This window comes from Rhinatrema bivittatum, chromosome 3, assembly GCF_901001135.1.
Source record: "Rhinatrema bivittatum chromosome 3, aRhiBiv1.1, whole genome shotgun sequence".
Lineage (NCBI taxonomy): Eukaryota > Metazoa > Chordata > Amphibia > Gymnophiona > Rhinatrematidae > Rhinatrema > Rhinatrema bivittatum.
The window spans coordinates 23,858,278-23,875,209 of NC_042617.1; the positions used below are offsets into that span (position 1 = coordinate 23,858,278).

General features: G+C 46.3%; 1 protein-coding gene across 1 annotated transcript in view; it reads left to right on the forward strand.

Annotated features, from left to right (window-relative positions):
• Positions 1 to 1,075: 1,075 nt before the first annotated feature.
• LOC115088483 (phospholipase B1, membrane-associated-like) overlaps positions 1,076 to 16,932 on the forward strand; it is a 37,931-nt gene continuing 22,074 nt past the window's right edge. Inside the window, exons 1-6 of the mRNA XM_029596753.1 lie at positions 1,076 to 1,118; positions 4,156 to 4,255; positions 5,025 to 5,076; positions 7,097 to 7,177; positions 9,370 to 9,435; positions 14,613 to 14,707. Coding sequence (XP_029452613.1) covers positions 5,029 to 5,076; positions 7,097 to 7,177; positions 9,370 to 9,435; positions 14,613 to 14,707 — 290 coding nt within the window. The 5' untranslated portion in view covers positions 1,076 to 1,118; positions 4,156 to 4,255; positions 5,025 to 5,028. The remainder of the gene's footprint in view (positions 1,119 to 4,155; positions 4,256 to 5,024; positions 5,077 to 7,096; positions 7,178 to 9,369; positions 9,436 to 14,612; positions 14,708 to 16,932) is intronic.

Sequence of the window (16,932 nt, forward strand, 5' to 3'; positions counted from 1 at the left end):
AATTTTGCCAAGCGCTACCACCTGGATATTTGGGGACCAGACTCAGAACAATTTGTGGCAAGTGTGCTGCGAGTGGGCCTGACAAGGTCCTGCCCATTGTAAGGAGGCTTGGGTTCTTCCCACGCATTTGGACTAACCTGGGGGACAATAAGGAAGGAAAAATTGGTTATTACCTGAGAATTATCTTTCCTTGAGTCCCACAGATCAGTCCAGGGTCCTGCCTCTGTGCTTGCAGCAGACAGTTCTTGGCGGTATAATTTGTCAGTGTTTTGTAGGTAGTTGATTCTGGACCGTTTTCATTCTTTTGTTCAAAGGATGGTCAAATTGAGATTCGGGTTCTCCGACTCTCCAGCTCGGAGGGCATTAGGGATTATTTGGTTCGGCTTCGTTACATGTTTGCCGGAAGACTGCAGGTGACACACTGGCATATGTACTGAGAGAGTGCAATCAAGCTTTTATCTCTGCCTCCCTCTGCTGGTAGGGGAAAATAACCCACATTTCTGGGCTGATCTGTGGGACTTATGGAAAGAAAATTAGTAGGCAAGAACCAATTTTTCCATCCCGTATATTAGGCTGATAAGGTCCAGTTGCCTCCTGTTTCCCATAACACATAACCAGCACATCTGTTATCACTGCTGAAGTGGCTCAGGTGCCATCTTGTTACCCAACCTGCTAGTTGATAAGATGACATGGAATCTTTTCACATCCTCATCAGTTTTAAACTTCATTCTTTGTAGGTTACGATAGCTTTCACTGGGACAGCATAAAGATTGATAGCCACTCTTTTTTTCTCTTGGTCACATACCTTGATTTATGACCCCCGAAGCAGCATTATTTTACTTTTTTTTTTTTTTTGCATTGATTTTCTCAGCAGTTTCTGATTTCCAGCACTCTCGACAGTAGACGCGCTCGCTCCAGCGTAACGTGCCTTAAAATATGCTTGCATAAGTGCCTGGGAAGTTGGCCTAAAACAGGAAGAGCAGTCTTCGTGATCTCTGTGTGGTGAATGCTGAGAATGGGCACTGCAGGCTGCTCGCTTAACGGTCTCTCCCCCCCCCCTTCTCTCCCCTGCAGCATCGGTGGAGATGGCACGCTGGAAACAGAGACAACTTTACCCAGTAAGTACTAAGGAGAAGCCCGCCCCTGGGCCTCACAGTCCCGCAAGAACTCGGAAGCTCAGCCGGGTCTGGCGCTTTCATGCGAGCTGTTAACATTTGTTAAAGCCTGTAGACCAAAACGCATACACACACTGCTTTATTAAAAGGACCCACCGATGCTATTTAACGTTCTCAAAAGCAGGAGCCCCCCGCTAGAGACACAGTTCAAGAAATTGCTAAACGGTCTTCTTTCAGCCAGGGCCGGTGGAAGCCCTAGGCGACTGCCTAGGGCGCCACAGGTTTGGGGGTGGCCGAGCAGCCACCTCCTGCATCCACTGAACCTGCCCTGAATTGTGGAAAAAAAAAACCCCCACACTGTCCCAACTCCCAGCACTGGTGGCAGCTGCAGGGCCCAGGCGATTGGACCTCCTTCTTCCAACCCCCCCCCGGGGACCAGAAGAGGAAACGTGTTGTGGGGGGGCCTGTGTGGGGAGGAAGAAGGAGGCCCAGTCTCACTGCAGCTGGAAAGAGCGGGTCCAGGAGAAAGGACGGAGAGGGTGACGCATCGCAGCATCGGGCGGGCCACACACAGCTGAAAAGAGGAGCAGCGGCTGCTCAGCGTGGAAGAGAGTGGAAGTCCAAGAAGAAAGCTGCTGCTCCCTGCACCTAGAAGGGAGAGGAAAAAAAGAGCGTAGGCCTGAGAGCACATGCGAGTACATCATTTTAAATTGCGTATGGGAGAGGTGGGTGCCCCAGGCTGTAAGATTTCCTAGGGCACCTAATAATACCCTTTGCACTGGCCCTGCTCTTAGCCCTGGAAGGTATTTTCTGTCTTTACAGAACGGGAGGTTTTAAGGTTTAGACTGATTTTTGGCTTTTCCTGGTCAGCCTTGTCAGGGTCTAGGACCCTCCCGGCTGCTTCGGTTTCTGCCCCGTGTTATATCCTTCATCCCCTCCCTCCTCGTCCTCTCTGTGCAGCGCAGAAGGAGAGGCCCAAGCTGCGAACTGATAAAAACCTGAGGCGAGGCTGTGCTGGCCGTATTGAACGGGGGGATCCTTATAAACGAATTCTATAAAAATCATTCTGCCAAACTGGTGCAATCTGTGAGGGAAGGCATTGGTGGGATTTCGCGGTCAGAGAGGCGGAGGATGCGGACGCAACTGAGCTAGCACATGGCCGCCGCCGCTGCTGCTTTCGGTACCGGCCCATTTGGGCTGCAGCGGTCGGTGTACGTGAGGTCCCGAGGCCCCCGGACTGTGCTACATTTTAATTTCTTGTTTGTATCCTGCCCTAGTACAAGGTCGAGGGTTAAAGGAAAGAGAGAGGAAGTTTCGCTCTCTGAGGGTGAAGTCCATCCTGTTCCTATAAGGAAACAGTTTCTTTCCATTCACTCCCTTTGATCCATCTGACAACCGGCCTGGATCTTTATCCTGCCTTAGCTCCTTCAGAAAACATTTAGTAAATGTTTAAAACTTAATGAAAAGAAGAAAGCTTGCGTTCTGCCCTCTGCAATTGCTTTAAAAAAGGCAGTTTTGGTTCTCGGGTGAGGCAGTCCCGTGGGACAATGCCCCCAGCCCACGGTGCTTGTGCGGAATTAGGCCTCCTCTGTCCCCTCCCCCACCAGTATACCCTCCTTACCCCTTGCCCTAAGGGGCTCATTTCCTAAGCATTTTCCTCATCGACACAGGATGGGAGAAAAGCCTCCGTCAAGCAGGCAAAGCGCAGCGAGGGAGAGGCCTTTCCCCCCCCCCCGGCCGTTCACGCTGTGCCAGCTGCAGGCAGAGGGCAGCACGATTGCCCTTGGTGGGGGGAGGTCAGTCACATGTTGGTTTAACCTTGGTGGCTCTGCCAGCTCCGTGCCAACTGCAGGCAGAGGGCAGCACGATTGCCCTGGGTGGGGGGAGGTCAGTCACATGTTGGTTTAACCTTGGTGGCTCTGCCAGCTCCGGTGGTTGCATGGGTCCTGTAGAGGAATCGTATTCTCCACCCCTTAAAATAGTGCAGCAAAACTTAAAGGGGCAACACCCTGCTTTTCCTTTTTGCTTAAGGACGTTCCTGCAAGTGACCCCACTAATCACTTACACAGGCTGCGGTTTTGGGAAAGTGGGTGTTTTTAATCTCAGTCTTCCCTGTTTTTAGAATATTTTTAACGTGGTTCTCGCAATTGGTGGGTGATCATGCGACTTCAGTGATGTCCCTGCAGGAATTCCAGGCCCTCCCCACTGTCACAGCAGTGCATCAAAACCTACAAGAGAGAGAGGGATGGCTCGGTGGCAGCCACGTACTGCCCGAGTGTCGAGACCCGCGTTCCCTTCCCCGCTCACTTTTTTCCACTCCCCGGGTCGGACAGGGCCGGTGAATGCTGCAGGAGCGGCGTTCACAGCCTCTGAGGAGGTGGGGGAGGGAGTCCTACTCGTGCAATGCTGACACCTAGTGGCCAGACTTAGGGACCACACCAGCCGTGGCTGTGGCCCTATGACCCCGGCCAGGCACTGTGGCTACGATGGGAGGGGATATAAGAGGGGGAAATACACAGGCTAGATCTCGGCCTTTGTTCTAACTGAGCTGAAAGCCCCAAAAAATGATGAAAACCAATTCTGTTTCCAGAATCACAGCCTCACTTGCAAGTGACTGCAGTGTCTGCATATAGTTCTATTGATTTTTTTTTTTAATCTGGACTAGTCTTTCTTCCAGATAAGGTTTTGAATATGTTAAGCCATCTAAATAAACAGAGTTAATGTCTCATGAAACATCAAATTCAGTTTGGCTTTAAGAAAAATGGCTAGCCGAAGGGCTTAATGCTTCTGTAAAGCACTGGCCAGTGTGGGGCTGGCTGTGCGGCTCCCACCATAGAGCAGCAGCATGGCCAACCAGGCCAGCAGAGCTTCTGGGGGAGACAGAGAAGAAGGGCACTGAGGAGGGAGCCTTCCCTCTGGTCCTCAGGACGGGTGAGGGGTACCCGTGTCACTGAGGCATGCTGTCTACATTTGGGTGGGGGGTGGGTGACTGAGGAAGCAACGGATGGTAAAATCTGCATCTCATCTTTTCTCTTTCAAGATATTTTGAAAAAGTTTAATCCAAGATTGCGTGGCTTTTCCACTGGCATTGGGAAAGAAAACAAGAGATTTAACGTGGCTGTCTCTGGATCCAAAGCCCAGTAAGTGGATACGGAGCATTCATAGCATAAAACCAACGCTAATGCAAGGGACTTCTCCAGGTAACGGCTCACAGCAGGGAAATACAATCTACCCTAGAGATGACCTAATAAGTAGCCATTTGGGATAGATATCTACACCTCCCGCCATTATCCCAGTGTTATCAGATGGGCAGATAGGCTCGAAAAGGCCAGATCTGGCAAGACATCAAGAAGAATAGCAAAGCTTCAGGACCAAATCCATCTTATGTCCAGCAGGGGGAGCAGTGAGCTTGACGCCTCTGTCTCCTTCCATAGAATCGGGTTACAAGTTGATATGCCAGATGGTTCCTGCTGTCGGCAGCAAGATGGATTCTCCCAGCAGCTAAGGAGCAGGATGCTGAAACCCCACTTGTGTTTTATGCTGTTGTTGGTTCAAAAAAGATAAAATTAAACAAACAAACTAGTGTTGAGCCAGTGAAGCTCCTAACCAATTGGTCCTCAGAACAATCCGTGGTCAGTCAGCCCTAGATATTTTACTTAGGCCACTGCATATGTAGAAAAGTAGAACATGACAGCAGACGTGGACCGTGAGGCCCCTCCAGTCTGCCCAGTGTCGCAGACCCCAGCTGATCTCCGCCTGTCCTCTCGCTGCCTCCCAGTTAGGGATTCTCCGTGCTCGTCCCGGGCTTTCTTGAATTCCGTTACCGTGTTTGTTTCCACCACCTCCACTGGGAGGCCGTTCTGTTTCTTTCTGAAATGGGTGTTTTTTGTTTTTTTTCTCTCCCTAAAGGAATATGTCCACCCAAGCCCGTACTCTGATTGACCTGATGAGAAGCAGCACTGTAAGTACCGTGCGAATCCTTCAGCTTTAGATGGGAGGCTCAGTTATCGCTATTTCGACACGGCAAGAAGCTCCTCCTCGTTCTGTCCCGAGCTGCCCTATTCACATCGAATCAAAAATCATTAATTATCTCTCGAGACCCCACCACCTTCTTACAAACTCCCCCCTCCCCCCAGTGGGCACAGATAGCGGCCCGGGGGATGCACAGCTAAATCGTTCTCTTGAAAAAGATGTATTCTGCTCATCCTAGGGAGTTCCCATTGTCTGTGTGGTCAGATCAAAGATATTTTTTTGGACCGTAGATGATGACCGCTTTCCCCCATGCCAGCACTCGTCTCCCAAGCACACAGCCCGGCACTGCTGGGAGGTTTAGACAGTAAAAATGCGCAGCGTTTGTCCTCCAGCCACGCAAACATCAGTAAAAGCCACATACTGCATGTTCTCTTTGGTCTCCTTACTTTTCTTTTCCTTTGGGATCCGTTCCTTCAGCAGGTCCTTGCTACATTCACACATACACGAATATATTTAGGTTCAGCTTCACTCAACAGCATTCAAAAATCAACTGCATGTGTTTCGCTTTTTCTGTATATTGCCGAGGCTTATATGGGCCTTCATACCACTGTTCCCTCTCGTGCGCACACAGGTCATGAGCCCCACGCACACAGCAAAACATAGTGCGCACAAAAAATCCCAATCAGGTCTATCCAGTACCGAGCGGTAGGAAGAGCTGCGTTAGTGCCTGTGGCACCCGCGGTTGCCGCACACACAGTGCAGCTCACCTACCGCTCGATCCTGAACACTAATTTTATTTAAATGTAAACCGCGTCCGTAATGCCTTAGGCCCGCGCAACCCATTTTACTGGATAGAGCGCCTATACAGTATCCTGGGTGTGCGGGCCTAAGGCTTCACGCCACGCTGGTATCTGTCATTTCAAATGTCATTTGAAATGACAGATACCAGGGAGGAGGGGAGAAGAGATGACAGCGGCGAAGCAAAAAAAAAGCGAAAAAACCAAAAGCAAAAAGTAAGTCGCTTCGCCGCTTCACTCTTCCCTCCTCCCGGAGCAGGGCGCGAAAAGCAGCCTTGCTCCGGGAGGAGGGAAGCGGCGAAGCGACTTACTTCTTGCTTTTGGAGGAGGAGAGACACAGCGGCGAAGCAAAAAAAAAACAAACCAAAAGCAAGAAGTAAGTCGCTTCGCCGCTTCCCTCCTCCCAGAGTATCAGACTGGCTCGTAGTGCACAAAGTTGAACTTGGCTTATGGAAAGTTGCACAAAAAGAACATTTTTGCACACACACAGTCTTTCAAAAAGCTGAGGGAACATTGCTTCATACCACTAGCTTCCAGTCAATTATTTTCACCTTGTTATGCTCGTAAAATTATAATCATCGGTCCCAAGCTCTGCAACTTTTTTTAGTTTTTAATTTTTTCAATTTTGCATTTAAAATAAAGTATTGCACTTTCGCCCAACAGGATATCATGTTTCGAGAGTCCAAATCTCTCTTCTCACCGCCTCCACAAGCACTGACAGTTGCTTTCACTTCATGCCAGAAACACAAACCAGGGCATTTGAAAACTGTACCCACCAATCATACTCTACCAAGTGTCTCTCCCTGAGTGGGGAGACATTTCATTGGCGCCATTGTTTCACCAATCGCATCCGCACTCCGGTTAGTGCTCTGCCATGTGACCCCGCTGATGACACGACACTATTTGAGCTCTGGCCAACCTGGGACCATTACTTCTCCTATAAAACACAATCGTACTGGCTTACTATAAGCAGGAGAATACCCCAGAGAGCTACAGTACAGATGAGATCTACTCCCTGTCGGTCATGTATTATGATGAGAGTGGTGTTACCAGTGTCACTAGGATCCGTCATCAGTGCGGGAGTTTAAGCTGCCATAAGTGGGGGCTCGGATGCGTTTATTAATTATCCCTCGCTTGTGTACCATTTTGGATTCCAAACAACTAGATGCATGCTCTCCCCGTTAAATCCTCTCGCTCTCTCTCTTCTACTAGGAAATCCAGTTTCAGGAAGACTGGAAGCTGATCACGCTCTTCATTGGAGGCAACGACCTGTGCCAATACTGCCTGGATAGCGTATGTATTAGACTTCAGATAGACTATGCCTTGGGCAGTCACTGGCTCTTTCTTCATGCTATAGCCGGGGTGATCAGATAGCTCTGTGTTAAAAGGATCAGGCTACTGCAGACCGGGATTTTAGTCCTGCTGCATACATTGGCTTGTATTTCCAGTTCCTGAAAGACCTCAAGTCCATAGGTGTAATGAGGTAAATCCAGGGCTGGTAATGCCTGCTCACTGTGAGATGGAGCTTTATGGTCATCCTTCCATGTCTCTTGTTTGTATAAGGAACATCAGGGTAAGTTAAAACAGTGATCCATCCTGCTGTCTGCTTCTCAGATAGTTTGGGGTGGAGAGGCAGATCACTCTGAAGGAATGATGGGGTTAACATGGGCCAATATATTTTAAACATTGTTAACGCTGTCATTCCTTCCAGGGTGATCTGCACAGACCACCATATTCCTCCCTGTGGCTTCTCCTCTTCTTGTGGTCCTAGTGGCTGGTGCTCAGATCCGAGGAGCAGGAGAGCTCCTGGGTTCAGATCCGTGCCATAGAGCATATGAAGGAAGTCGGGAAACGTCACTGTCTCTCCCCATGGCACAACTTTCCCCAGCTATAATAATATAAGAAGAAGAAGAAGGCTGTGATTGCAGTGTTTTACCAGCAGCCAGTCAGATGTTCTCTTTCTTTACACAGGGCAGACGTACGACCATTATCTTCCCATCATTAATTCAAAACCTTATCCCGCAATCTCAGGATCAGGGACTTTGGAGTTTCAGGCAGAGAGTATCATATGCATCTGATCTGATTTCACAGGCTGAGAGCACAGATGGACAAACTTTTAAAAAGTACAATCGTGAAGCTAAATGTGAATGTTGGACAGTTTTGTAGCAGTTTTATTCAGAAATACATTCATAGGAATAAGCATGTGCATTCTTCATAATGTCCTGATGCATGTCTTAAATTTGCTGGGTTAAAAAACAAACAAAAACAACTTGCAAGAGGTAGGAAAGTGAAGCAGACAGATCTCCCCTCCAACGAGCCCGGGCTTGGAGAAAGTTCTGAAGAAAACTTTCTGGGTTGTCGCACAGCGACATCTGCTTGTTATTTCTTGGAATAAATTTGCCCGTCTTCATGCAGTGTTCCTTTCATAAACCAAATTATTCGCCTATCCCCATTTCGGATCCTGCTTTGTCCAAATCATTGATTCCTCCCTCCAAAGTAGAGCTGAAGCTGGGACAATCGTGAGCATGGACCTTGTCTGAAGAATGATATTATTTGTAAGGAAAGAGCAGAGGGAATGGGAAATACCTCTGTGGGTGGGGAGAGAAGGGGGATTTGGCGGAAAAACTATGAGCGCTTCGTGGCCGCCTTCCTTTGGGGGTGTTCCGTTCCAGCCGCCATAAGAGTCGTGGAGAAGAGTGGATTCTTTGCGGGTCGTGATACCTTTCACGGGGCTAAAGCATTAATTATGCAGAGATGATGATGACTGTGTCTGAGCTTTCGAGAGCTCACTACTCTCCTGGACCACGTGTGGTCTGGAAAACTCAGGCACAGCATCATTGGATAAATCCAATGTTGGTCTGACGGCTCAAAAGGAATGTTTCTTCTGTTGTCCGGTTTGTAACATATCAAAATGCATTAACGAGAGTTAGCATGCATTGTGAGTCGGTAGGCCCCACCGACCTCCTCCCAGCTGAAGGAGCTTGAGTGCTTCTCCAAAGTCAGTCCGTTTTCTCTTCCCTTCCTCTTTGGTTTTCTACCATCCAGGACAGATGTTGCTTTTTCCAACACCCAGCTCTCTCCCTCTGCCCCCATCCATGTCTTAGCCACCTAGCTTGGTAATCACATAAACAGCTACGAAGCTTGGTGGGGCTGTGTCCTGACTATCCAGCCACCTACCGTAGGTCCCTGTGACCTTGCTGGATAATATCTGGCCCCAGCCCAACTGGATTCTGCAGAACTGTAAGATACCAAAGCATGGCTTGTGCTAGAAATGGGAGACCTTTTCTAATGAAAAACAGGGAAAGTGGACACTAGAGAAGATTATTCACTCCAAAGTCTTTTTTTTTTTCTTTGTAGACATCATTTCAGCTGGTTTTCACTCTCCCCTTGTTCTCCCGTATGGGTTTATTCACAGTTCGTATGTGCAGTGGCTCTTCTGAGCTCCACGAGTGAATTAACTAGATCTGTTGATTCTGTTCATTCAGGAGATGTATTCAGCGGAAAACTATGTAAGACACATTCAAGCTGCCCTGGATATTCTCTATAAAGAGGTAAGATCCCCAGAGCCATCAAGCTTGGTAACAGGGTAGGTGGAATTGCTATCCTCAGCAGGTGTTAACCATGATGCTGGGGAATGCTTAGTCCAGAGACTATGTGGTTTTGCTCTGTTAAAACATGAAAACTAAGACATGCCATGCTGGGTCAGACCAAGGGTCCATCAAGCCCAGCATCCTGTTTCCAACAGTGGCCAAACCAGGCCACAAGTACCTGGCAAGTACCCAAACATTCAGAAGATCCCATGCTACTGATGCCAGTAATAGCAGTGGCTATTCCTCCTGTAGGACTGTCTGGTGTGGATATCTTACATTTAATTAACAGAACTTAATCTGGCAACCTTTAGGGAGCAGAAATGGACCCTTTGGTGAGGTGGTAAAACAAGGTTTAATACATTATAATTATGTCTTTTGTTTCTTTGGTTTTGTTACAGTTTCAGTTTTATAACGCAAGCACTTTCATGTAAGATAAAGATAATATAAATGTTATCTTTAAGCTCAACTTTGCACTTAAGAATTACACAATTGCCACACTAAATTAGCCCAACTGAAAGGTAATTAAGCCAATGTTCTCACCCTCTGTAGTACAGCACGAGTCCAGGGGTCTGCGTCGACACCAGGGGTTAATCCAGCAAAGCCCCTCTGGTGGATGACAGATAAAACCCACAAAGTCTCACAGACGCCTCCATGAGATATGATGGCAGAAAAAGGATAAGATTCACTAATTGGCCAACGGTCTTTCCAGGGGTGTTGGCACGAATAGCTGCTTCTCGGTTATGGAGCAGACTATGCTGAGCACCTGAAACTCAGCTTGCAGGTTTACTGCAGCAGTTAAAGTTCTGTTAATGAAGCTCTCTTGGCAGAGCTTTGGGGAATCCGTGGGAAAAGCCCTTAGCAAAGCTGTCATTTATTCCATCCAGGAACTTTATCTCTCTAGCATGTCCTGATGTTACACTTACCCAGTAATATTGGGGTAATTGAAATCTCCCATTATTACTGCACTACCAATTTGGTTAGCTTCCCTAATTTCTCTTAGCATTGATTGGCCAGGTGAACGGTAGTATACTCCTATCACTATACTCTTCCTCAACACACATGGGATTTCTACCCATAAAGATTCAATTGTACATATAGATTGGAGGATCTTTATCCTGTTAGACTCTATACCATCCCGGACATAAAGTGCCCCCTGCCACCAAGTTACTCCTTCTTATCATTGCACTCTGCTATAGCACTGTCCCATTGGTTATCCTCCTTCCACCATGTCTCTGAGATGCCAATTAAGCCTATATCATCATTCACTACTAAGATACCAAAATGCGTGTGCACTTTAATTGCAATGATTAGAGGGATTTATCAATTGTTGTACCAAACTCCCCTTGGAATCACCTCTTAAGAAATACTTTCACCATACGCTTTATACATGTAAATTCAACTTTCCTAGCCTCCCATGCTGGGTTGACCATTAGTTTAATATCTTTCTTTCAATTGTTTATTCAAACATGTATACCAAAAAAAAACATTTTGAGAAGGAAGGGAAAGTTTTATACTTAATACTCTTTTACCCCAATCACTGGGTGATACATTTGTGTTGCAATCATTAACAATCCACCTCCAACCACATTTTTCCGGGTTTTTTTGTGTCTATTGTGTGAAAAATGTTTTCTTTAAGAGTATTATTATCAACAAAGCCGCTTCAATCTTATGTCTCTGAAATTTTCTCTCTAAAGCAACCGCTTCTAATGTCCCGATTTGAAATATAAAGTGAAGCAATCAACCGACTTCTCTGTTTCAAAATGATAGCCCAACGTGGCCGCGTTTCAGATCGCAATGAATCTTTCCTCAGGGGGTGTTCACTCCTTCAAAATGTCGGTGTTCAGCACATCAATTTTCAATGGAACTTGCTCCTCGATCGTCGGCTTGTCCTCAATCCGTTCAACGTTTTTAAATCGGCTTCTCAACGAAGCTGCAAGTCGTTCTCACCAGTTCATGGTGGGAGGTGGCTACTATGTCCCTGAGGGGTCTCATCTATAGACATCTGCAAGGAAAATTATGCAGGCTAAACTGAAAAGTCTGCTTTGAAATTGCGTCATGACCCTGGGATTAACAGTTCTGTTCTTGCAAAAAGTAGCAGGATCTCAGCTGGCGTCTCACCCAAATGATGGATCCCTTAGTGGTACTTAACCCGCACAGTTTGGTGCCGGGGCATTGATTCAGCAGCATTTCCAAGGGAAGATGCCCCCTGCTTATCCACTCACATCACTTCCTTCAGCATTCAGGCTTCCATGGAGGTCTCCCGCCCTGACCCTGCTTAGCTTCTGAGATCTTGCAGGATCAGAGCCTAAGGTGGCATTGAGGACTGGATGCTGTTAGACCAGGCAGTGACATCTCTGGCTTATAAAATCTCCTTGGATATAAGAGGAGCTGACTGAAACATCAGGAAATAAATCTGAGTTACATCTAGAAAGCCTTTTTATTTTGCTCATTCTTAGCTTGACGCGGCAGGACAGGGTGGAGACGGGGGAGGGGAAGTGAAATCAGACTGGGCTGCAGTTTTTAGGTGAGAGGGCTGGGTGAATGGATGGTGGCGCAGGGTGAAGTCGTAGAGAATCTAGGTGAACTGGAGACAGATTGGGTGAACTGGTGCAGGTATGGGTGAACTGGTGATTCCAAGTACGCATGGAAATATTTTCAAAATGGTATAAAATACGTCTCTGCACATAAATCACGGTTATGTGTACATGTTATATTTTTTTCACACTGAAATTATATGTACATATGCTTACAAAATAGGTATAGAAAGTATGCATGTTCTTGCATTAGACACATTTGAGATTACTTTCAGAGCAGAAATATGAGGTATTTTATAAACTGTACAACTCCTACCACACATAAAGAATATAAGAACATGCCATACTGGGTCAGACCAAGGGTCCATCAACTCACCATCCTGTTTCCAACAGAGGCCATTCCAGGGTACAAGTACCTGGCAAGTACCCAAACACTAAGTAGATCCCAGGCTACTAATATCAGTGGCTATTCCCTATGTCAAGTTGATTAATAGCAGTTTATGGACCTCTCCTCCAGGAACTTATCCAAACCTTTTTTAAACCCAGCTACACAAACTGCCCCAACCACATCCTCTAGCAACAAATTCCAGATTAATTGTGCACTGAGTGAAAAAGAACTTTCTCCAATTTGTTTTATATGTGCTGCTTGCTAACTTCACTGAGTGCCCCCTAGTCCTTCTATTATCCAAAAGAATAAATAACCGATTCCCATTTACCCGTTCTAGACCTCTCATGATTTTAAACACCTCTATCATATCCCCCCTCGGCCGTCTCTTCTCCAAGCTGAACAGCCCTAACCTCTTTAGCTGTTCCATCCCCTTTATCATTTTGGTTGCTGTTCTCTGTACATGATTTAGAAAATACTAGCATTAATCTCCATGCATCCACTTATGCACTTAAATGTTGTACTGCGGATAGGTTTGAAAGTTAGGCTCCTATGTGGGCATAAGGTACCCTGTTTGGTCCAATATTTGCTGCTGGACAGAGCCGGTGGAGGCACTAGGCAAACTAGGTGGCGGCCTAGAGTGCCAGGGTCCCAGAGGCAGCAGCCGCAGGATGCAGCAAGAGCCAGAACAGAAATGCCCTCCCATCTCACAGAAAAGCAGAGGTAAAGAGCACAGAATGAAACGCTGCCTGGGAAGGCAGAAACGCAAGGCCACACCGAGGCAAGCCAGGGCAAGCGGTGTCTCAGCCGAGCGCATTAGCACGAAACAATGCAGGCCACGAAGGACGGGGCAGAGCTGAGCCCCGCGGCCGCAGACCTTCCTCACCTGCCGCCCCTTCCTCCGCTAGGCCCAGACCTGCTGCTAGCCAGCCGAGCGAGCCTTTCTCCGAGCCAGCGACGGGGCTCACGGCGTACACCTAGGCTGGGCTGCACAACTGGTGGGGGGGGGTTTTGCCTAGGGTACCTAATCTTGCACTGGCTCTGCTCCTGGACAGACACCAAAATATACCTTTATAGTTGTAGCCACATCCCAGTCAGCTCTTGGGCATGGGGGCTCAGTGGGAGCATAATAGACCAGGCACAGCCCCATTACCTCCCTGGGTTCCCCTACAAGGGGAAAAGGTTATTCTCTTCAAAGCCCATGCATAGGTTTTTCTCTCTTCTTTGGTGCTCCTTCTGCGCACTAGTCCAGCCAAATCTCAAAAGCATCACATGGAATCCAAAGCTGCTGTTCAAAATAAGTGTTCTTAACTGGAACTGATGGCAAAAAAAATACAAAAATATCAAATTTCATTCTCTTTCCACCGCAAAAGCTGCACATCCTGGCAGGTAAGCTCAATGAGGCAGGGACCCTCCTCACCTGGCTCTTCCCCGGTGCCTGTTCCAGGATGCAGCTCTCCCTCCTTCCTCTCCCACTTCTTAAACTCCGATGAGCCTCTGGCTGAATTCCTCTTGGTCAGTCAGCAACTTTGTGTGACCTTCTTCTGACAGGCAGTTTGTCCCTGAACCCCAAAATCCTCTAACGTTGCTCTGTTTCCGAAGTGAACCATTCTTTCTTGGACTTCTAGAACTGAACTCTCTCAGAAACTCTTCTCTTTTTCCTGCACCCACACTGGGATTCCAGGCTTTCCTGTCTCCTAGATTCCTATTTTTCTTCCTCTCAGTATGGCCTGGCCGACCCCTTCCCTGGGCAGGAACAGCTTGACTCTCCTTCTCCTGGAGCCTTCCCTGCGGAGGGATTAGGCCCAGTGGCACCACACACCTGAGAGTTTCCAACTCACAAAATCCTGTCCCCTCCTTCTGCTCTGCATCTCACAGGCGCAGACTCAAAGACCCTCCTTCCATTGGAGAGTGGTTCACCTCTTCAACACACCTACATACACTAATATCAGTACAAGGGCAGGGTTTGTACGATGCCTCTGACACCTACTGCTGGCAAACAGGCCAGCTGAAGCCACTGCTGCCATATCAGTAAAGGGCACCGCTGCTAGTAAAAGGCAGAAAAGTGACACACACACACACACACACACACTTACATTTGGAAGAGCTTGACCAGAATACTGCCGTGTGCTCACTTCTTGGTAATCCCCTCTGCTACCAGCTAGTTGTATGGTGTCCTTTTCATTACTATGTCTGATGCTCCTGTGGTTTCCCTGCAGGTCCCTCGAGCCTTCGTGAACATGGTGGAGTTACTGGAGGTCCATGGGCTACGTCAGATCAATAATCAGACCTTAGGCTGTTCTGTTGTAAGACCGTAAGTATTTTGATTGATACGAAGGATCCCTAGTTGTGAAGAAGTGAAGGGAAAACAAAAGATAAAGTAAACTGTAAGGCTAGATGGGCCATAGGGTCCTTATCTGTCATCATAGTCTGTTTCTATGACCAGCTGTTCTAGAGCGGCGCTTACCAAATGTGTAACCTCCAGTGCATGCAAATCTATTTCATGCATATTCATTGCGGATATCCTGAAAACCTGACTGACTGGGGTCCCCCAGGACAGGTTTGGGGACCACTGTTCTAGAAGATTCTCTGGTAACTTTATGTTATGTTCAATCCAAAGTGGTCTATTTATTTATTTTATTTTCCACCTTTCATCTACTTCAAAGTGGATTACATTCAGGTATTGTAGATATTTCTCTGTCCCCAGAGGGTTCACAATATACTTGAGGCAATGAAGGGTGAAGTGACTTTACTCAAGGTTACAAGGAGTGGGAGTGGGATTTGAATGTTGGCTACTCTGATTCATAGCCCACTGCTCTAACCACTAGGTTCCACTCCTAATTAAAACAAAATATGGTAATCAAATGCAGCATAATAAAAATCCAAAACAACAATAAAATAGATCCATAAAACATAAATAAGAACATAAGAAAATGCCATACTGGGTCAGACCAAGGGTCCATCAAGCCCAGCATCCTGTTTCCAACAGTGGCCAATCCAGGCCATAAGAACCTGGCAAGTACCCAAAAACTAAGTCTATTCCATGTTACCATTGCTATTGGCAGTGGCTATTCCCTAAGTGAACTTAATAGCAGGTAAAGGACTTCTCCTCCAAGAACTTATCCAATCCTTTTTTAAACACAGCTATACTAACTGCACTAACCACATCCTCTGGCAACAAATTCCAGAGTTTAATTGTGCGTTGAGTAAAAAAGAACTTTCTCCGATTAGTTTTAAATGTGCCCCATGCTAACTTCATGAGTGCCCCCTAGTCTTTCTATATCCAAAAGAGTAAATAACTGATTCACATCTACCCGTTCTAGACCTCTCATGATTTTAAACATCTCTATCATATCCCCCCTCAGCCGTCTCTTCTCCAAGCTGAAAAGTCCTAACCTCTTTAGTCTTTCCTCATAGGGGAGCTGTTCCATTCCCCTTATCATTTTGGTAGCCCTTCTCTGTACCTTCTCCATTGCAATTATATCTTTTTTGAGATGTGCCAACCAGAATTGTACACAGTATTCAAGGTGCGGTCTCACCATGGAGCGATACAGAGGCATTATGACATTTTCCGTTTTATTCACCATTCCCTTTCTAATAATTCCCAACATTGGGAATTATTAGAAAGGGAATTATTAGAAAGGAAAAAAGTCTGTTTGCTTTTTTGACTGCCGCAGCACACTGAACCGACGATTTCAATGTGTTATCCACTATGACGCCAGTTATGTGCAAAATTTCAGGCACCTATGGACAAATTAATCTCTGAGTGAACAGAAGCTGACAAGCTCTACCTGATGCAAAAGTAACATTTTTCTTCAATTTTTAATCTATAACTATTTATTGAAGAAAGCAACAATCCAAAATGCAATTAAGATACAATGTTCTACATACTATACAAGAAAATCCAGGTAAATGTACCATTTTACAATTTAAACTCCTTCCACCCCTCAAAGTATGCCATGTGGGATTAATGCAAAATTACTATTTATTTTTCTGAATTTAATAGATTGAAAATAATTTTAAAAATCTACAGTATGGCATCGATTCACAGCAATAACCTACAAGGCTGAGTTTTCAGAAGGAACTCTTTTCTACAGCCCCACCAAATATGAAAAAGAAAACCTTGATAAACCTGAAACTGTTTGGAAAAAAGTCCTTTGGACTAATGAAACAAAATGGAATCATTTGGCCACAACCACACAAGATACATTTGGAGAAAATAGGGTGAAACATTTGAAGAAAAGAACATCTAGCAAACTGTTAAGCATGGGGATGCATCTATTATGTTTTTAGCTTGTGTGGCAGTCAGTAGCAGAGGAAATATTGTATGGGTGGAAAGAAGGAAAGGTTCAAATAAATATCAACACATCCTTGAAGCTAATATTCCACAATCAGTGAAGAAATTGAAGCTCAAACTGAGGTTGGATATTTCAGCAAGACAATGAACTGAAATATTCCTTAAAATCAACCACAGAGTACTTACAGGAAAAAAACAGGAAGATATATTAGAGCAAATTGACAAACTAAAGAGTAACAAAT